Here is a 22,366-nt window from a genome sequence, read left to right on the forward strand (position 1 = left end):
AGAAATGCTTCACTCTCAAAATGACCATTTCTATATCAATTACCTTGAATTTTTGAAAACTTTTTCTTGCAGGCCCTCACAGTGAAACTTTATTAAAACATCTGTTCACAAACTCACACAGCTCGTGTAGTACAATCCAAGCCTCATTTATCCAGTCTTATGCTCACAACTTTTCAAACACATGCATTTTTGCTAAAATCGTACTATTTGAAACACTTACGAGTCATGCAGGTGTGATATTCATCCATACAAACCCGGACAAGTAGGGTGGCCATGCAAAAGTGAGACTTTTTTGTTTTAAAAAGTCAGATTTCAGCAAAAATGCATCCCTTTTATAAGAACTGAGCGAAGGCCTGGATTTTGTGTAACTTGGCCCCCATTTACTTTAATTCATTAAAATGTTTCTGTGGGGTGCGTGCATAAAAAATATGTTTTCTTCAGTAATTCAAGGTAACACAAGATGAGTAATTGATATAAAAATCAATAATTTTTTGGGTTGAAGTGTTCCTTTAAAACATACAAAATATATGTATACTATCCATACAGATATACAAAAATAGATACACATAAACCATGGCTCCATCATTTTGTTTCATAAAATGCTGGTCTGTGAAGTATTTAAATCAAAGTGTAGTATTTGTCAAAATGTAGATATTGTGCATTTGCTGAAACCAAGTGGTTATATAAACTCAGCAGCTCCTTTTTGCTAAAATAAAATTAGCTTAACTCATTTATTATTAATAGCTCAGAGGTACAACTGTTAAATATATAATGTGAGGTAACACATGAGGATAAAAGTTGATAGAAGAGGCTATTTTTAAAAGCAATGCCACACTTCATAATGACAATGACTCATCAAGGGTCTCACTGTGATTGTATGTGTCATTTGAGGGACATGGTGATGTGTAAAACTAGTACTGTGTTTGATGTGGCAGTAAAGATCTAGTATATTATAAATGCATTACAAATATAGGTCAAAGTATGGAACAAAAACTTGTCCCAAATCATCCATATAGTGACACAGACACTTCACTAAAACCTCTGAGGAGACTGTTCTGGCATTTGGAGGAGCTCAGGTTCTAATGGTGTGGATTTCCTGCACGTATCGAGGTTGAGGATTTTCTTGGGTCACCGAACAACCTTTAGGGGGGAAAGATAAAGCTCAGAACCCACTGATGAGACTTATGCCTGCCTTACGGGAAAAGTGTTTAAGTCCACTTTAGATGTCAGTTATTGTGACTTGAATGTTCACCTTTTTTTCTTTTAAAAACCAGACAGCTTTCCTCCCGACTTAGATGTGGAACAACTCCTAAAGAAGCTTAGCAGTTTCAAAATTGAAAAGTTTTTAACTTCACTAGCATTTCCCAATGACTGTTTGAAGGTATACAATTCAGTGTCTATACATATGTTATGTGCTAATTAGCAAATGTTAGGATTTTAATATGCTAAACTGAGATGTTCACATAGTTAAAATTGTATACCTGCTAAACATCAGCATGTTTGTTTTACCATTGTGAGTGTTTTAACGGCCTGAAATTATGTATTTAGTGGTAATTAGCAACTTGGAAACTTTCTTGATAGATTGATAAATCGCACTACAGGTGAGGGGAAAAAAGATTTTGTAGTTAACTGGCACTGTGCTCAGACAGTTAGCTAAAACAACTACTAAGATTTATGCAAATTATGCCTGATGACCCCTACCAATATGCAAATAAGTTCATGACATCATTTGGCGACTTTTGAAGCTAGTTGTAGCCAGTGGTGGAATGTAACTAAGTACATTTACTCAAGTACTGTACTTAAGTACAATTTTAATGTACTTGTACTTTACTTGAGTATTTCCATTTTATGTAACTTTATACTTCTACTTCACTACATTTTGAGGCAAATATTGTACTTTTTACTCCACTACATTTAGCTGACAGCTTTAGTTACTTTTCAGGTTGAGATTTAACATGAAAAACGTGATAAATGTAAAGTGATAAGACCTTTTTTAAAAAAAATAAAATAAAAACCTCATAACAGTATATTTAGTTACTTTAGTTACTTTTCGGGTCGAGATTTAACATAAAAACACGATCAGTTTAAAATGATTAGATATTGTTTTAAATTAAACCTCATAACAGTATATTAAGTAGTTTTTCTCTCATTACAAATTAAAACGCTGCTTACATAAATGCAATGATACAAATAATCTAATAATATATTTAGAATATAAAACAATCTGAGTGGGTCCATTCGGCATAACGAGTACTTTTACTTTTGATACTTTAAGTACATTTTGATGCTGATACTTTTGTACTTTTACTTCAGTAAGTTTTGAATGCAGGACTTTTACTTGTAGTGGAGTAATTTCATAGTGTTGTATTAGTACTTTTACTTAAGTACGGGATCTGAATACTTCTTCCACCACTGGTTGTAGCTACTTCTATTTGAAAAGAGATGGCAATACTGCTAATTAGCATTAGCATTCTAACATGCTGAGGAAACAAATTTTATCCAGCAACTGTTTTTTGGTATGAAATAATGTAGGCTATATGTTTGTGTTTAGTTAGCAAATGTTAGCATTCTAACATGCTAAAGTGAGATGTTAACTGTCAAACTTTATACCGTCTAAACCAGTAGTTCTCAACCTTTTTGAGTCGCGGCCGCCAATTTAACATGCATGTTGTCAGCGACCCCCGCTCACTGAACAGAATCTCACACGCACAGTTCAGATCACCCAAAAAAGAAACAAAATGACCTAAAAAAGGAAACAAAATGACCAAAAAAGACACAAGTTGACCACAAAATGACCAGAAAAGACACAAAATGACCAGAAAAGACACAAAATGACCGTAAAAAAGACACAAAATGACCCAAAAAAGAAACAAAATGACCAAAAAAAGACACAAAATGACTAAAAAAAGAAACAAAATTACCAAAAAAAGAAACAAAATGACAAAAAAAGAAACAAAATGACCACAAAATGATCAAAAAAAGACACAAAATGACCAAAAAAACACATAAAATGACAAAAAAAACACACAAAATGACCAAAAAAAAAGACATTAAGTGACCAAAAAGATTAAAACACATTTCCACATGAACACTTTAACACAGTGGAGACAGAGCTGACTTCCAAAATGATTTGGCGACCCCCAGAAATCATCTCGCGACCCCAATTGGGGTCCCGACCCCAAGGTTGAGAATAGCTGGTCTAAACGTCAACATGTTAGCTTAGTCAGTACAAGCATGTTAGCATTTATCTCAGAGCACCACTATGCACAGCCTTACAGAGCTGCTAGCAGGGCTGTAGACCTTTAGAACTGCCATTGAATAGCAACATTGGCAGCTGTTTCTCACATCCCAAATCCAAGATACCTTTTAAGGATTTTAATTAGCTTTATACATATGTAATGAGTAGCTCCAGTTGGAGCTCATTCAGAATTTTCTTACAAGAAAAAATAGCTCAACTGCACATCAAGCTAAATCCTCGACAAGCAGCAATATTTTAATAGGATCTGTCGACTGTTATCTAAACCGTTTTGTCAGCTGTGTCATGTCAAAGTAGGATAATGTTGGTTTTGTTTTCATAGCCTTTTATGAGATAAGAACATAGTAGATTTTTTTTTTCTTTTTCCGGGTAGTAAGAAATTTAACTTTGATGTAAAAAAAACTTTCCACTTGATGTATGTCGGTGAAATGTGTGGGATTTGTAAAGATTAACATGCCCACTGGACAGAGGCTAAAAAAAGAAATTTAAAAAACAACCATCTGTCTTGAAAGGCCTCTTTTTCCTCATATTCCCTCCTCTCCATTTTCTCATGTTGTTCTTCTTCCTGTCTTCCTTGCGCCCGGTCTTCTCCCCTTAGTGTTTTCTCTTGCTCCCTTCCCAGAACGTAAAACCACTACTAATCAAAGAAAGACAACTTTACGACCAATTATTTTCACTCCTTCATCAATTATTCTCCCAGTATGTTCTCTCCCCTTCCATTCTTCAGTCTCCCTGCTGTCATTAATATTTAACAAAGCTGTCAGTTTTGAAGTGTTTTTGAAGAGGGCAAGAGTTTCTTTGTTGTATTCCTTAGAATGCCCATGAACTTCTAGAATCAGGTCTATATTAGAGGGATCAGTCCGGCTCTAAATATGCTTCTAGTATTTTCTTTAATTCTAGATAGCACAAATGTCCATAAAGAAGACAGCAGCGCCTTTGTATCAAAAACTTGTTTGTCAGGTATCCCAAAATGTGTATGGTAAAGCAATTTGTTAGACCAGACCAATAATGCCATGGTTTGTTTTTTTATTCATTCACTACTTTATTGGTTTATCAATTGTTTATTAAAGTCTTTAAAGTGGAGCTGTGTGCAGCAGCCTTGTGCGTGCCGATCAGTGCCCTGCAGATCATTGGATCAGCAGATTTGCAGCCAAACTCAGGTGACAACATTTAAGTGGTGTTGGCAGCTGTGAGCTGCGTGCAAGCCCTGCCGCCTGTTCCAGGGCAGTATGTCAGGCCTGCATAGTGAGGGTAAGAATTAGTTCACTAGGCTGACAGAAGCAGATTTTTCTAAGTGTGACGTTTTTATGGAGAGACTGAGAACAGTGAGTGCTGCTAGGAGCTGCTAATAGTAGCATTGGATTCCTGGTCAGGTTCTCACGGGTATAAATGTGACCATTACTTAAATGCCTGCCTCTACCAAGCTGGCCAAAGGGGACATTGGTGTGAATGTTTTGATTCTGCAGGAAAATGTATAATGGTTGATGCGGTTCTGCACATGTCAAAGTCAATTTAGTAGTTACAGAGGGTACAAAGCCAGTAAAAACTGTTTAATGTCTGCTGTGGCTTTGTAGAAACATCTTTCGTGTGTAGGATTTAGAGGGATCTAACGAGAAGAAATTGAATAATATATTCATAATTATGTTTTCACAACTACATAATCACCTTGAACTAAGAATTGTGTTTCTGTTAGCTATAATTTCACATTATACATTACATCTCTTGGATAGTGCTTGCTTAAGCTTGAAAACTACAGATATTTAGCCATAGTGACTTTGCTGGTATTGACTTTCAGTCAGTTGATGATTTGCTTTGCATCTGTTTGGAGGTGGCTTGCAAACTTATGGATGGATTTCCATGTCATTTTGTATGGACAGTCATGTTCCACACAGTCTGATGCTGTTTGTTTTGATCTATGATGTTCTGTGTTTGGTGCATTGGTAGCATTCTAACATGCTAAACTAAGATTTATTAAACCTGCTAAACAGCAACATGTTAACATTGTCATTGTGAGCATCGTGTCCTGCTGGTGTTTGAGGTGTTTACCATGCAGGGAGGATATCAAAATGATGCGTTGCATTATGGAAATTGTAGAATCCAATGTTTTTGGAGCTTGGCCCATATAAGAAAAACAAATCCATACAAGCACAAAGGTATTTTTTTCCTACCCTCTAATACACATCATAGGAGCGTTATTAACATCTTAGATTAACACTCCTATCATAGTGGTAGATCAACACAACGGGTATAATTTTAAGCAGGTGGTTAACATTGTGAAACTGTCGCAGTTTAGTTAGGTTTAGGTACCAAAACTACTTGGTTAGGTTTAGGAAAAGACATGATGTAAGTTAAGTACATTACATTAGTTCCCTTTTGTACGTAATATGCTGTCTCCTGAGTCTAAGTCCTGTGTCAGTGTGACCCATCCACTCCAACCTTTTCCCTACACTTGTCACTCTTTATACTACATCACCTGATTCATTTACTCCTGATCAATTCTGTATTAAAGACTTTAAAGTGGGTCCTAACATAAATATTATAGTGACTTGAAGTCGTCCAAACATCAAGTGTAAATATGGTTCATAATAACATGCTTGTACAAACAACCTATTAGGTCATTTTGGGGGGAATGACAGACTCTATAAAACCTAAGATTCAAGATACCTCTGCAGCCGCAACACACATTTTTTGCACGTTTTTAGTAGCGTCTCTTGTTTTAACTTGTTTTAAGTTTGAACCCTTCATTACAATGTTCCATCTCAGGCAATTGGAATTATGCTGGAAATGTAAAACCTACATGCAAGTGATATTGAGCCTCTCCATGATGACATGTAGAACAATGTGAACAGTGAAGAATTTCTCCGAGCTTCGAAACTCCTGCCCACATTTTTTCCATAATCTTGGTTTGTCAGGGCTCACTAGACATTTGCTCAACACAGATGTCATTCCTAGTAAGCCCAACAATAAATGACTGACAGTAGTTCCCTTCCCTCAGACATCAATACCAACATTTCTTATACCTGATTGAACAAACCCACTACTTACTGGATGTCTTTGGGGTTTCCTCCCCGTTTTCAAGCCAGAACATTATGTTCTGTTCTGAAAATGTCAATTTTTTCCTAAACTTTTCACCAAAATCAGTGCATGAATACCTTCACGCAAATAATTTAACACACAGGTGCAGAATCGAAAACACCTGCTATAAATAGGTGGTTTGACAGTTTGGAGATGCCAAGCATAGTTCAGTAATGTACTCAACCATCTGCTGTTTGGCTCGATCAATGTTTTTCAGATTTCAGAAGTAAAATAGTAACTGATCCCTTCTATAATTAATGAATTCAAATATCAATACCTTGTCATGACCTTTTCTTTTTACATCTTTGAAGAGTTTTTTTTGTTGTTTCTTTTTTTTACAGTTTATACTAGTGTCCACATAAACTTGCACACACTGTTCAAAGAGCTCACTAATATTTGGTCCAAAATTGAGTTGAATATTGTAGAAGTTTTTCATTTCACAAGGATTTTAAGTCAGATTTGTACTTGTCCCTTAGGCCGAGCACATTGTGTGCTTGTTATATTTTCACCTCTTGTGGAAATGCGGGTTAAAAACTTTATTGGTGGAAAAAACTTTTGTATACATTGTTAGGGTCCCTGGGGTGACAACACCTGCAAATAGGCTGCAGATGTCACTTTTCTACAGATTGGATACCTCATTTTGGAACAAATTTCTTATCACTCAACAACACAATGGCTGGTGCATGTCCATGTGTGTGTCCTCTTTGAGCTCTACAGTGACAGCTGACAGCTACATGTTCACTCATTGTTACCTGGAGTTTTTCCAGAAAAGGGTATCAGACAAATTGAAAATTGGAGCTGCCACGACATTAGAGGTGAAATCAACCGCATGAAATGAGATGTGAGATTTATTGCCATCCATACAATTATGTGACTGTGAAATAATCGAGGAGCGGAGAGGTGAAGGCTATCTGACTGCTCAACCATGGTCACCAGTGGCAGCACAATCTGTCATAGTTAACACCTACTTACACCATGTTAACCGCAGGGCATGCCTCATTATTCACTCCCTCACATGTGAATGGCAACATGTGAATCCACCCCTACACATACTATATGAGCGGGCACGCCCTTACACATCCATGCATATGGTTTATGCTCCATTGTTTCTGTCCTGAATATCTTCCTAATGTTGAGTCCCCTGCTGACAGAGATCTGCTCAAGAAGTGAACAGGAAATGAGTCATCAGGGCTTTATGGAGGACAGGAAATAACTTGAAGGCTTAACTGTGCTCCTGGTACATTACCTACAAATGAAATAAAACAGAATATGTTCACGGATATGTGTTGATTTGTAAATTAACCTCAAATAGGTGCATATAAAAAAGTGTTCCTTGTAAATCAATGATTTTATTGTCGTTCGAAAATCTGTCTTTCTAAAAGCATGATATGCAGCTTCTTCTATTAAGTTAATTAATTTAAGTCAATATTGCTTTTCTTCTTCACACACAAGCACATGACTCATTTTGAGTTGTTCTGTAATATCACTAGAGCTGTGGTCTCAAGTTGTATGAGTCAGACTTGTGTCACAAATTGACATTAGACTTAATTAAATCCAAAAGACTGGTTACTTCACTTGAACCTTTTGATTTGAAAATACTTGAAACCTTCCCCGAAGCCGAAAGATTGAAAACTATGTGAATTTAAAAAGTGTGACACAAATCAATTGATTTCCTGAATCAGCCAATTAATGCTTTTAATTCTTAGAGGCATTTTCAACAACCCAATAGCTAATTTGCACAGCAGCGTAAAAAATGGCCCATATTTACATTTGTAGTTAGTCTAGTGGCCATATTAATTCTGAAGGACACCAAGGTGGAGGTGAAGATATGGAGTGTAAAGAATGTTAAGGTCCAGTTAGGGTGGGTGAGAGGACTGTCACCCAGGAGACCTGTACTCCTGTCCCCTCTGAAACCAAAAGTTTTTTGAAGTTATGTAATTTCACTTTTGTAAGTAGCCCATGTGCCACATTAATGCCATGCTTTACATCACCACACTACCTCTCTTTCAGTAATTACATCAATTTATTTCACCTTTAAAAAAAAAAAAACTCTTTTGCAACACCTAACTGTTTACTTGTCCTCCTAACAACAAGTTCTCCAACATAAACGGCAGAAGAGGTTGCGGTCAGTACCACAAATTACGGCACATCGCGGAGAACAGCATGTTCTAAAAATAGCACACATACAGTTTTTGGTTATAAAAAAGGCTGCATTTTTTGTGGATTTCTGTTGTGAAACCACTGACCTAGGTTTAGGGAAAAAAAACTTCCTGGTATGGCGTTATAAAAGACAGTTTAAACAGTAAATATATGTATGTAAATGCTGGAAGTGAAAAAAGTTACGCTCAAAGTAAAAAATGGTTTACCTTTGTTTTCACATTGGACGCGAACCCCGCTGTCATATAGGTTAAAGTCCGCCATTTGAAATTCGCTTCACCATCAATCGCTACTACATCAGCAAGATGGCAGCAGTTGGTGAAATACGTCAATATCGCTTGTTTTTTGCTACTTGTACACACAAGCTATATTGACGTTTTTGTCAGGCTGCTCCTAACCTTAAACAAGTAGTTTTGTTGCCTAAACCTAACCGTATTGTGATTGTTTCACAAGCTTAACAATGTATTTAAAGCGTTGACCGTAACGTACGATGTTTAGATTTCCTAATCTAGTTAATGATCCAACAAACAACCTTTAAGCTCATATGGTTTGGAGGACTTGTTGCAAAAGAGAACAAATATAGCATTTAAGCACTTTACGATTTTAGTAAATTTAATATATTTTTACTCTGTGTATTCAAATTGCATTACATTTTATGAAGAGAGTATTGTAACTTGTTTAAGACTCAAAACATAAAGTTCAGAGCTTGAAACTTGATTTGGGAGCTAAGTGCAAAGACTTGTTGTGACTTTTAATACAATTACTTGGTCTCACTTCTGAATAGCAATGCGGGGCGTCTACATGAAAGTGAAGTTATAGTTAATGTAAGGTAAAGCTTTTTTAAAAAGGTCCCAAAATGTGCCAAAACTTCAATCGATCGATTTTATATTAAACTAATTATGAGCGTGGGGCTTTCCTTTCTTAGATGTCTTCCTCTATATGTGTGCTTTGTCCTTCAGTGTTACATTTTTAAGAAGGCCAGTGCTGATTGCACGTATAATAAATGGATACTAACTCCGGCCTTCAGTGTCAGATGGGAGTGTGTAAAGTGGAATTCAGACGAAACAGCTCTGAGTTAAAAAAAAAAAAACTCAGCCAAAGTGCTGCACTCTCACTTCCCACCACAATGGGAAGATAGATTTATTCTTGTGCCTTCTGAAGTATTCCTTGACGTCAGTAGACTTTAGATTGACTTTATTTTACATTTGTCATTCTCACACTCTCTAAAGAAGCCTGATTTCCATAAGATTTTCATTTTGATACCAAGTAAACCTTATGTTCAATTATACTGCAAGTTTCCACACATATACCATCCAATCCAACAGAACCGGAGTGCCAGCATTTCCCTACATCGTATTTCTAACAGGAACAGAATTCAACTGAAAGGGATTCATATGATTTAAAGGCCTTAAATGAGACTAGACCTTCCAGGATTTGACAAAGCAGACTCGGCGGATGAGACGCCAATTCTTCCAAGTGGAACGGATACAGTGGAAATGCTGCTAAATTGTCCTGAACTGACCCGAGTTCCTTCTCCCCCCACCTCCTCCTCCCTGTCTTCCTGTTCATTTAAATCTCTCGCTTTCTCACTCTTGCTTTGAATTGGATTTCAATTATTTATTGGCAACTATTAAACAAAGCAATATTGTTTAGGTGGTTTTGAAAAATGTGGAAATAAGAAAACTTTACACCTCAACTCTTTTAAGGCTTTATTTCATAACAGAATGGCAGATACGTGATATTGTCCCCTTTTGTACCCATAATTCTCCTTCTGTGTTCCTCTAATCGTTTTTTATATGTTCCCAATTTTATTTTGTTATCAAGTTTTGCCATTTGTTTTATATTTATTTTAACAGTTTGCCTGTTTCCTGGTTTCGTCTTTGTTTCTTCACTGTTCCGGTCTCCCTGCTTGCCCTCTGATTTTGCCAATTTGTTGTGTGTGTTTACAAAACTTGCCGGCATTGCCTGTAAACGTGTTTTTGCTCCTGGGGTGGCCGGCTGATCAATACATCCATTTCCGCAGCCAAATGTTGTTTTATTGTACCTGCTGTGTGCTCAGCAATAACAAACTGATTACATTTGGAAAAATAAAAGTCCTCTGAGGCAGATGCGAGCAATCCCACAAATTGCTTCATTTATTTGTTGAAACACTTCAGGTAACGTGATTGCAACAAGTGTCAGTTTTGTTGACACGATCGTGTTGCAGTGTATTGTCGCCACTTTTGTGTTCTTTCTTTAATGCCGCTTTGAAGAGCTGTTGAAAAATATGCAAATTACAACTGGAGTGCAATTGAACATCCTGACAATGTAGTAGAAACAACCTTGAAGCTTAATAATGAGATAAAGTAATAGGGAAATGGGATATTTCTTTCTTTTATAAAATAGAAATTGCTAAGATGTGACCTTTATAGGGCATAAAGAAATTCTGCCTCCACTCCAACATTTAGTTATCATTGCTCTGGCACTTGATGGCAAAATTAACTGCATTTCTATATACAGATCATATTCGGGTTGTTGCCTCAGCCAAGGCAACAAGATCTCCAGTACAAGTACAAGTACAAGTACAAAGTAACACGTTAGAGTACTCAAATTACTTTTCTGTTGTAACGAGTGACATAATGCATTACTCTTTCTTATCAAGTAATTAGTTAGTTGTTACTATGTCAAGGCCGTTAACATAGTAAGGGCCACTGCACTAGGTTGGCCCGCAGCCGCTATGGGGAGCAGCACTTCCAATTCAGTAAGCCCTGCCTCCAACACAACTACTACACTACATTTATGACATGTAACATTTATCAGTAAATGAGGCCAAGAAGGAGCTAAACATTCGACACACCGAACAGGAAAGAGGAGCTATCACTAGCTGCTGAGCTAAGTGGCTAACAGAACTGAATTACATAAACAGATGAGGTTATCGATAAAGTGGCTATAAGAAGGAGAGAGATAAGACTGCTTAAACAAAACTAGCTTAGGTGTAAATGAAGCGGACAATCGTCTGCATAATGTGTAACTTCAACTTAACTGTATTTAGCGATGTGGTTTGGATGATCAATAGATACATAAATACATTAGACAGAAGTGACAGCACACCAAACGGCATATTTAAGAAGCATTTAAAAAGGTAACTTTGGAAGTACTTTATTTGTTATTTTCAATAAAGAGTAACTTAGCAACATAACTAGTTACTATTTAAGGGGAGTAACTTAGTAAAGTAACTAGTGAGTCTTAAAAGTAACTTTCCCCAACACTGCCCACAATGAGCCATATGAGCGGTTTTTGCACTCTAAAAATAACACATCTCGTGATTGAAACATTTACGGTTCACGGTTGCAAAAAAAAGGCTACAAATTTAGACTACAAAACCACTGCTTTAGGGCAAAAACGTCCTGGTAAGGCTTTATAAAAGACAGTTTAAACAGCAAATAAATGTACGTAAATGCCGGAAGTGAACTTGTTATGAGGCCAGCGTGACTACTGGACATAGCTGCGTAAAATCGTGATGCACAGAATGTCAGTGATGTTTAAATCACATTGTTTACTTTTGTTTTGACATGGGATACGAACCAAGTTCTCCATGGTGAAAGTTCAGAGTAAGTTCACCCATCCACCACCCCTCAATCCTGCCCGATAGTGAATTCCGCCATTTAAATTCCACATCCCAGTCATTCAATAATATTACGGCAACTAGACTTGGTGAAGGACAGTCAAAAGTGTAAATATGGGTTTTATTTTGCTGGCTGTAGAAACGACCTTTGGGGTTTTTGAGGGGGGACCAGTCTCGCCAAGAGGGTAAAGTTTCCAGGTCTGTCTGTTTGTCAGCAAGAATTACGGTAAAACACTGGCCCAAATTTTATGAAATGTGGTAAAAGGGTGAAGCAAGGGCCAAGGAAGAACACGTTATTTTGGAGCGGGTCCAAATCCCAGGGCAGATACACAAATTCTATTTCACTTTAGTTAATATTGGAGAAAGGGCATTCGGCCTTGGCTGAGAGCTGCCCCCTCTAAGTGCCCTACTAGTTGTTGATGTTTTTATTTCTTATGCTTTCCTACTTTAAGCAATGGTTTGTGGTCGTCAGATAGCATGTGGAACAGTGACCAAACAGGGTTCGTTTGACTGCATTTCCAACTTCCATTCTTGGCAGAATAATCTTTCTTACCAGGGGGCATTTGAACCATCAGGTCAGCTTACACAACTTCAAACATCAGCACTAAGTTGTATAACTTTGAATTCATTCCAGTTTGTTGTGCGGGGAATTTCTCAATCTCTGTTTGTGGTACCAAGTGTTTGTGTTGGAGGGGCAGGGTGAGAGGTCAGCTCAGTGGGCCGTCTGGCTTTAATATTCTGTTACTCCTTATAAATCTCTACTCTTTATGTAGAAGGAAATTGTCTCCTGCAGACCTGCTTTGCTTTGTCTCCACCACTTCTTCTCTCACTGAAGAATTTGCAGTCTTCTGAAATCCACAACTTGAGCAAGCATTAAGACCTGAGGCTTTAAAAAACTCTTTTATAATTTATGCTCACTTCCGATCTCTCACTTACTGTCTTTCTTTCTCTCTCTCTGTTTTTCTCTGTTCGGTGCTTGTGTGCAATCAGGGAAATTGTGGTGTTTTAGATGCTGCCTCTTCACACTCACAGGTGCTGACTGTCTCTGTGAGATTGGCAGAACAAGACCAGCAAAGTGCCCCACCATTAGCTTATTGGACAGCCTGGTCAACACCACTGTGTGTGTATGTGTGTGTGCTCTACTGCTACCTGGGATGGATAGAGAATGTTACGACCCTCTTCAAACTGACTTACTGTCCGTTTATAAAGAAAATTGAACCGAATTTAATGAAATGAGTTCAAATACAGTTATGCAGTGGCACATGCATTTGCAAATACTGTTTGCTCTAACCTACATGCATCATCTGCTTCATTCTGACAGTGTTATGAAAGCTGTTTATCACATTAAAGCACACAAAACTGATTTAAGATGTTTAGCTTGACACTTGTCTACTTGTACTTGACAAACTCCTGGCATCCGCTGCCTTGTCCTGTGTTTCAAAGCCTGCTCAGCTTGTATTATCACTTTCACAAAAAAAAGAAAAAATTAGAGTCAAAGAGAACTGGAATATAAGTAGTGGTGGTTCAGAAACATTTGAATGGAGGGGCACTTTCAAATTTCAATTTTTTCAAATTGCTTCAAATATTATTTCATGAAACGAAGTATCACTCAATAGCTGCTATTTGTAACTTCAAACAAGCCACATAACAAGCCCCTGAATGCAGACATCCTAAATATTAGCAAGACCCCAAGCCTGAAAGAGATGCTCAACAACTATAAGTGACGTAGCCCTATGGTAGATTTTAATCATTTTGAATCTTTCTGTGTCTTTGCGGTCATTTTGTGTCTCATTGTGGTTGTTCTGCATCTGTTTGTATTCATTTTCTTTCTCTTTGTGGCATATTTCCATCTCTTTGTGGCCATTTTGTATTTCTTTTTGCATGTTTCTTTGTGGTTATTTTGAGTTTCCCAGCCTCTGTTTTGCATCTATTTGCAGGTTTTGGTCATGTTGTGTGTCTTTGTGGTTGTTTTGCATCAGTTTGTGGTCATTTTGTGTCTCTTTGTGGTTGTTTTGCTTCGGTTTGTGGTCATTTTGTGTCTCTTTGTGGTTGTTTTGAATCTGTTTGTGGTAATTGTGTGTCTCTTTGTGGTTGTTTTGCATCAGTTTGTGGTCATTGTGTCTCTCTTTGTGGTTGTTTTGCATCTGGTTGTAGGCATTTTTTGTGTCTCTGTGTGGTTGTTTTGCATCTGGTTGTGGTCATTTTGTGTCTTTTTATTGTGGCTTTTCATCTGTTTGTGGTCATTTTTTGTTTCTTTGTGGGTGATTTAAATGTCAGTGGTAATTTTGTGTCTCTGTGTGGTTGTTTTGCATCTCTTTGTGGTAATTTATTGTCCCTTTGTGGTTGTTTTGCATTCGTTTGTAGTCATTTTATGTTTTTTGTGGTTGTTCTGCATCCCTTTGTGGTTGTTTTGTGCATTTTTTAGGTAATTTTGTCACATCTCCCAACAAGAAATGTCACCATAGAGGGGCTCTGGCCCTGAGAGAACATTTCGCCTGTTCAATTATTCATCCCAGATACTTACAAGCCAATTACAAATACCTTCACATTCTGGTAGGGGGGTCACCAGGGGGGCGCAGTCCGATTCCAGATTCCCCTCTGGCCCCATCCTTAAACATAAAAGAATGTGTTGTTGTCCTGCTGTTTTTGCGTCTGAGTTCGACCTGTACAGCAACACGGCTCATTCACAGACCGCCCTGCAACATGAGAGTCACAGTTCACTTGCTGTGTCCTCACAAAACACCCTCGAGCAAACAATAAACCACACATAGTAAGTCAGTCTGCATAAGGCTGGCAGCCATCTGCCTGAAATGAAAAAAAAAAAGAAAATGCAGAAATTTCTAGTCTTGTTTTGGCAGCAGTGAAGCTGTGAAAGATGCCTTTCTGCCGAGCAGACAGACACTGACAAACAGGCTGACAGAAAGACAGACACAAACACAACACAAACAGGCAAACAGACAGACTGACAGAATAAGAAATAGACAGATGTCGGCTATGACAGTACAAGGGAAATATTTTCATTTGTTGTCTTTTCCTGCACACATGCATAAACAGTCAGTTAGAGTTACAGTAACAAGGTCTTATCAGTCACATGCAATGACAGGAAGCTGATCACAAACAGCGAGGAAGTGAACAGCATGTCAACATCTCTCACTTTCTCTTATTGTTTTGGGTTAAGTCTCCATTTTGTTACTTAGCTTCTTCGTTTCACTATTTTTATCACACACAGACACACATTCTATCTCCTCTCTTTTAAGGTCAAAGTTTTGTTCCTCTCCTTTGCAAACTTTCTCTTTTCATTTCTTTGTTTTTTGTCTAGTGCCCTTCTCTTTTCAATCTCTTTCCCTTCCTCAGATTGCCATTGTTTCTCTCTTATCCTGCTCTCCATCCTATTCTCACACAGCTATGCCCTCTTCTCATTTTCTCCCCCACCCTACGATCACTATACATCAATGAGAGGTTGATGATGTTCAATGAAACCAGTGGCCTTTAAAGTGCAGGTCACAATCTCTGTCTCATTCCTTTTCTTTCTTTGTCTTTCTGTCTGTCTGAGACCGTCTGGGACAAAGTCTCACTCTATGGTTTCTCTTCCTCTCTTCCTCTTTTCTAACATAATCTCTTGTTCTCTCTCTCTTCCTTTTTACCTCCTGCCCCGTCTCCTCTTGTTCTCTGTTCTCTCTCTCTTTCTCTGTTTCCACTGCATCTCCATGTTTCTCTTATTCTCTCCTCCTCATTTCCTTTGTGTGAGCGTCTCTCTGTCTCTCTCTCTCTCTCTCTCTGTCGAGTGTATTTCCTCTCCTCTCTGGAGGAATGAAACTTTTTGAAGTTCCACCAGAGGAGAAGCGCCTTCAGCCCTAATACACTTCAGCCTGGTTACTGACGCTTACAGCATGGCCTACTATTGTGTGCCACAGTGCTTTGTGAACTTTACCAGGGAATTAAACATAAGCCAGCGACACTCAGTTTCACAATTAGGGTCGAAAAACTTGTTCTGATTGGGACCAGTTCAAAACAACTGGGGACTGATGAAGAAATTTTGCATTGATATTTTGGAGCTGTTTTTGTTCTCAAATTCTTTTCCAAATCCTTTAATTTGCATTAATCCTTTTCCATAATTAATTTTCCGTAATGTTTTAATTCACTGCTGCTGTGAAATGTATTCAGCACATTCTCTTTAAAAGAAGAAATGTTTTATTTATGTATATCATGTATGGTCTATTGACCGGTTAAGCACTAGTTAAATCCAACATGTCATTTTTTTTACTTAACCTGGTGAAACAATGGTAGTTTTTAGCACATGGTTAATACTGTAAAACACAACTAATTGGTTATTTTTAGGAAAAGATCATAGTTTGGGTTAAAATGTTAAATACATGTTTAAATAAGTCCTGTGTTTTATTTGACCTGTGCATTCAACCTTACTTCCTGTCTTTGCGGACTTTGTTGCTCTCAGTACATTCAAATGCTTACAATGTGATTAATACTGATAGAGCACTTTTTAAAACTCTTCATTGAACCATTAAAATACTGTTTTACATGAGAGCCCTTGTAAAGATAAGCAGCAAGCACAATCAGTTACAGATGAACAGAACAAGATAAACGAAACAAAGTTTGCCTCAAAACATAATTATGTTAAGTTTAAGTTTGCTGCGAGCAAAACAGTGCTATACAAGATGTTTTTAATGCCGTCAGTGGAAGTTTCAATGTTACCAATGTTTCCTCTACTGAGGGGTTAAACTTGCAAATTACATTTCTGTCAATAAACATAAAGTTTACTTTCCTCATAGCAGAAGTAGAAATGTACACAATATTTAGGACACCCTAACAGCGCTATCAGAACATCACCTGATAATGAGTTTTAGCTCTATTTTCAACCCCTCAATTTTCTCCAGCTTCATAATTCTAATATAATAATATAATAACCAGACTTCTCTGCTTCTCTGCATCTCCGTCTCCTCCTTTGTGGTGGGTGTAGATTTAATAAGGTAAAATCAGTTACCTGGGGTCACATTGTTTATGAGTGTATAATAAAAATAGACAAAAAAGTAGCAGCAAAGTCCAATCTGTGCAGTAGATCATGTATTAAGCCAAGCTTCCTGTTGTGCTTTCTTCATGTTTGCAGTCATATTAGGTCTGGACTTAGATAGTCTACTTTAGAGGACTACTTATTTGGCCAGAGAGTGCTGGAATTTCAGTTTCTTTGTTTACTCATTCACAATGAGCCTGCAGTGTTGTTTTGTAATAAAGTTGCAGTAGTCTAAAATAAAATGTGTGACCTTTTGAATAAAAGTTAAATTTGGATGTCTGATAGGAGCGCACCAACTCTTTTCATATTCATCACTGTCAAAAATCAATCTGGGTTTGTGTTAGCTTGTGAGAATAAGCTACTGGGCTCCTCTGAGAATAGGTTATTGCATCAAAAGTCTATTTCAGATTTGTTTTTTCTGTCATTGTTTTGTCAAGTTCAGTAAATAAAAAATAAATGTTTGGGTCTAGGTGTGAAATTAAGATGTTGCAGGTTTCTGTATGTGCAATTAAAAGTATTTTTTTCACCATAATTAGGGCTTAATCATGTAGAAGCATTCTGCAACACTGAACAAGATTTTATTTCACACCTTTTTAACTAAAAATAGTTTTTTTTTCATGATGGGCTCTAAAAACTAATAACTAAAACATTTTTTATTTGAATTACATTATGGGATTTGGAAAATTCAGCAAGTAATGTTTGACAAGGTCAAGTTTGACATGCAACATTGGAGATATTCAATTTAGATGATTCCATGATGAGTACTTTTGCAACAGGGTTCATATTTTTCTTGCATGCACGCGCATGCAAGATCGCATTAATTAAAAAATCTGACTAAAAGTCATCCATCATTTTGACAAATTTAAAAAAAGATTCCTGGCACTGCAACATTGCTACTTGTTTCATAAAGTTCGACAGATAGTAACTCTGTTTTTGTGCTCCTAATGTAATTTTGAATTCAAGCCGGCACAAATGTCCCTGATGCATCCTTGCATGTCCATCAGTTTCTCGCCAATATCCCAATATGACTACCAAGGGTTCCATGCAGAGATTAGTCGCCTGGAGACTCAGACTTATTAAAAAACTACTAGAATTATTTATAAAACTCATCAAGAGGCCTAGCATAAGGGACACAGTGAGGTTTTGAATTCATAAACATTGGGCATCCCTGATGATTCATAAAAGTCAGTACCACAGAAAAAAAGATACCATCTGCTTCCGCGTTGAGACAGAATATGTGAACAATGTCATAGGTGTTATCAGTCTCCTCTGCAGGGCTTTCTCCGCCACTGCTGCATCTTGATCACGCGCACTCCACCTGCACGCCATTATGCATAGATTGAAGCGCCGTAGTTTAATATGTTTAACTCAATTAAGGTTGGTTAAGAGCGGTATTGGGGCGTTGTGAGTCCAAAGTGTGTCCTTTAAATGAAGCTGCCCCGAAGCCCCCGTGACTGTTGGATTTCACCTCTGGGGTTTGGTAGAATATCACAATTACATTTTCGTTGTCAGCCGACTCCATCTCCATTCAGAGGGCAGGGCGATAGTAATCTGACTCTGTCACAGTAATCTCTGCCACGGGAACTTCATAAATCAGCTCTAATTAAACAGGCGGCAGATTTTGCGTGACGGGGAGCAGTTAATGTTGTTACTGAATAAGAGCAGCTGAGTTCAGCCTCAGATAAGGCCCCATTCAGTTTAATCTCTTTCTGTAGCATAAAGAACATTCTCTGACTGAAACAAGCTGTGTTTACACACCATAGCACTATATCATGACTAATTAGGTTTATCAGATCAATCATACTATGAATGGAAGAAGAATTTTTATAACTTTAAAGACATAAAATATTCCAGCGTGGATGCTTGTAACGCACCATTTCCCCAAATCCTGTGCCCCTCAGTAACACTTAGTGCAATTTATAGTCAACAATTAACCTCAACTAGCAGGAGAAAACACACACTACTGCAAGGAAAACACACAAACTCTGCACACAGTGGCCCAAGCTGGCCAATAGTTAGAACCTGGAAATGCTTTGAGTCAACTGCAGGACCATGCTGGGTGTTTCACTTACTGTGTGTAATGGCCACGGTGATTTTAGAAACAATTGTCCTCTAGTTTCCCACAGAAGTAAACAGATGACTCATTCCTAACTGAAGTATAGAATGTTGTTTGCGGAATTAATCAGCTTTTCATAGCTAGCACAAGCTAATGCTAATGCTAAAACTTAATTGAGTTGGTTAACAATACTGTCTCCAGTTGACCTTGATTCTTGTGAATCTACATACTGGCTACAGACATAATTATCATGCTACAAAAAACTATATCGACCAGTTTGAAGTACGGATATGTCACTGGCAGCATATGCATACTGGTGGCAGAAACTCAGAGGAAAACAATTCTGATCTATGCAAACAATAATAAAATAGAGAGAAACGAGAAGAAGAGTTTCAGGGAGTACCGATGTCTTGCTGGGCAGTTGGATGTCAGAACAGAAATAGTAAAAAAATAAATAAAAAAAAAACAGTGAATAAGGGTCAGGAAATCTCAGCATTGGTCAGGGTTAGCATACTCTTGTAAAATAATCCTTCTTTTGCTGACAAACCATGGAAATAATCGGGAAAAACCTCCGCACAATTCATATTATTTTGATGCTTGCATCACTGGGACCAGTAGCCAACTGTCACTTTCTGACACCAGTTAGGCTCCGCCCACATAATACATAATTGCTGCATATATACATATTAGTGTTAGGCTAAAGAAAGGTACTATAAGTAAAAAATATAGTACCTGTGGCGGCTGTGGCTCAGTTGGTAGAGTGGTCACCTACTGATTGGACGGTTGGTGGTTCGATCCCTGACCATGGCAGCCTACATGTCGAAGTGTCCTTGAGCAAGATACTGAACCCCAAATGGCTCCCGATGCTGCGTTCATCAGTGTGTGAATTAATTCCCAATGGTGGCAGGTGGCACCAGTGTGCCCTGGTAGCCTCGGCCACCAGTATGAATGTGTGTGTGAATGGGTGAATGAGCGCAGTCTGTAGTGTAAAGCGCTTTGGATAAAAACGCTATATAAGTGCAGTCCATTTACCATTTCAAAAATTAATTGAAAACTACTTGGTTAGGGTTAGGAAAAGCTCATGGTTTGGGTTAAGTACATTTGTTTACATTACTTCACTTCCCTATGGTATAATGTTGATAGCCACGTGATGTAAAACATGATGCAGTTAAATTAGTTGCAATGTTACGTTAAGTCAAAAAACGTAACACAGACTTTTGATTGTAGAGGGGACACAAGGAGCGGTCTCGTTGATCAAAGTCCTGTGCCACTAGAGGTTGCCGCCCAATAATAAATGTAAATATGGGTTGTAATTAAATTGTGTATACACAGTGAACATAGTGTACCATTCATGTAGCAGGAGAGATGGAGAATAAAGAAGTTTATTTGTAACCAAAATTCAAGACTGGCTGCGAAGACATTGGTTTACAACCTACCACAGACATAATCACCTACCTAGAAGATTTATCCTCTCTTGCAGGTCATCTAACTCTAAATATTTTTGCGAGTAAGTGGGCAGTATTGATGCTGGGTTCGAACTACATTACCACATAGACCAATTTATAGGCACATTCCCATACAGACTCAAACAGAACCCAAATGTGTCTTTGACTGAGAACTTCAAAGAAACCTTCTATTTTCCCTTCAGCTGTGCATGCTCTCCCTATAAAATGTAATTACTCTCAACCTAAGCGCACACAAATTCACACACACACACACACACACACACACACACACACATACACACACACACACACACTCATAGCAGCTTTATGTATTTCTCTCACTCTCTCCTCTGCATAGCATCCTTCAAAACATCTAATGTATTATCAACTGTGTCAAATCTTCCGCTGCAAGATCTGAGATGTTGTTGCCACTGTTGGCATTTCACTTTGCACAAAATATTTCCTTCTCTATCATCATCCACAGGTTTCTATATTTCCCATTGTGCCGGCAGTCCCTATGAAACGATCATTTACTTTGATGAACGAGCTCAAAGATTGATCAAAGATTTCAGATTGGTGACTGCAAGTGCAGCAACAAAATGAATATTGAATGCCATCTGAGCTTTAGATTGTGAAAGCATCTCACCTTGGAGATGTAATGGAGTGTACCATCAATATAGAAAGCGTATTTTCATTCATAACTTCTGTTGGAGATTGGCCGGGAACATACAGTTATGCTACATCAAACTCTGTTTTACTGCTGCTCTTTCTTTCAGTGGCAGATGTCATCTTTTGGGTATGTTAATGTATGCTTCCACAGCGCTGTGTACTTGAAAATGACTGCTTCCGATGTTGCATACTGCTCAGCTTAGTGATTGCAACTGACCTGTGTTTATGTGCTCTCCTCCCCTCTCTGCAGCTGGATGCTTGGTGAAGCATGGTGGTGAAGATGGTTAGAACGCACTTAATGGGGCCACTGTCATGGGGCCGGGTCAAATGGCCGAGCATAATGGCAACAGGAGTCCTTTATCTGCTGCTGTTAACAACCTGTCTCGGCCAAGACACAGAAGGTAAAAGCACTCCCACTCCTCACCCATCTCTCTTTTCACTCAGTCACTCTGTCTTTGTCTTCATCTTTTCTCTCCCTTTTATAATTGAGAGTTGAATTAAGGCCGCTCAGTGGGGATTTAATATCACGATTGTGCACATGGCTTTTCTGACTTCAGGCTTATCTTGGGGAATGAGCACATCTCTGTGAGCTGCTGTGTGCCACAGTATTTTCTTGATCCTTTATTGATCCTTTGACTATTGAAGATAAATAATGCGTTGTTTACAATACAATTTGTCAAAGCTTGTTAAATATTTTTTTCAGTTTTACCTTTTATTTTATCATTCACTGCAGTCTGCAGTCTTTCCCTGTATACCATAAATATGTTCTGCCTGGGCAACACTTAAATTATAAAAAGTTACAGTCAGTTAAATGGCACCAGGTCATTGTTTTTCATGTCAAAGTAAGTCTTAAATTTTTGCACTCAAGTCCGGAGACAAGTCCCAAGTCCTAAACTTTGACATTCGAGTCCTAACCAAGTCATAGTGCGCTCTTCACTAAATGTAATGCAATTTTAACAACAGAGTGATAGTATATTCAATTCACCCAGAACATGAATGCTTTTTAAAAATGTCTATTTATTTCCTCTGCTGATTGGTGCCTTTTCAATCTTCAGGACATTACATGCATAAATATCCA

The 22,366-nt window shown here is 37.9% G+C and overlaps 1 protein-coding gene across 1 annotated transcript in view; it reads left to right on the forward strand.

The window, feature by feature from the left end:
- The window catches only part of LOC131959323 (protocadherin-15-like), a 229,577-nt gene that overhangs the window by 11,776 nt on the left and 195,435 nt on the right, over positions 1–22,366 (forward strand). Inside the window, exon 3 of the mRNA XM_059324483.1 lies at positions 21,539–21,689. Within this exon, the coding sequence (XP_059180466.1) occupies positions 21,557–21,689 (133 nt within the window). The 5' untranslated portion in view covers positions 21,539–21,556. The remainder of the gene's footprint in view (positions 1–21,538; positions 21,690–22,366) is intronic.

This window comes from Centropristis striata, chromosome 21, assembly GCF_030273125.1.
Source record: "Centropristis striata isolate RG_2023a ecotype Rhode Island chromosome 21, C.striata_1.0, whole genome shotgun sequence".
Taxonomy (NCBI): Eukaryota; Metazoa; Chordata; class Actinopteri; order Perciformes; family Serranidae; genus Centropristis; species Centropristis striata.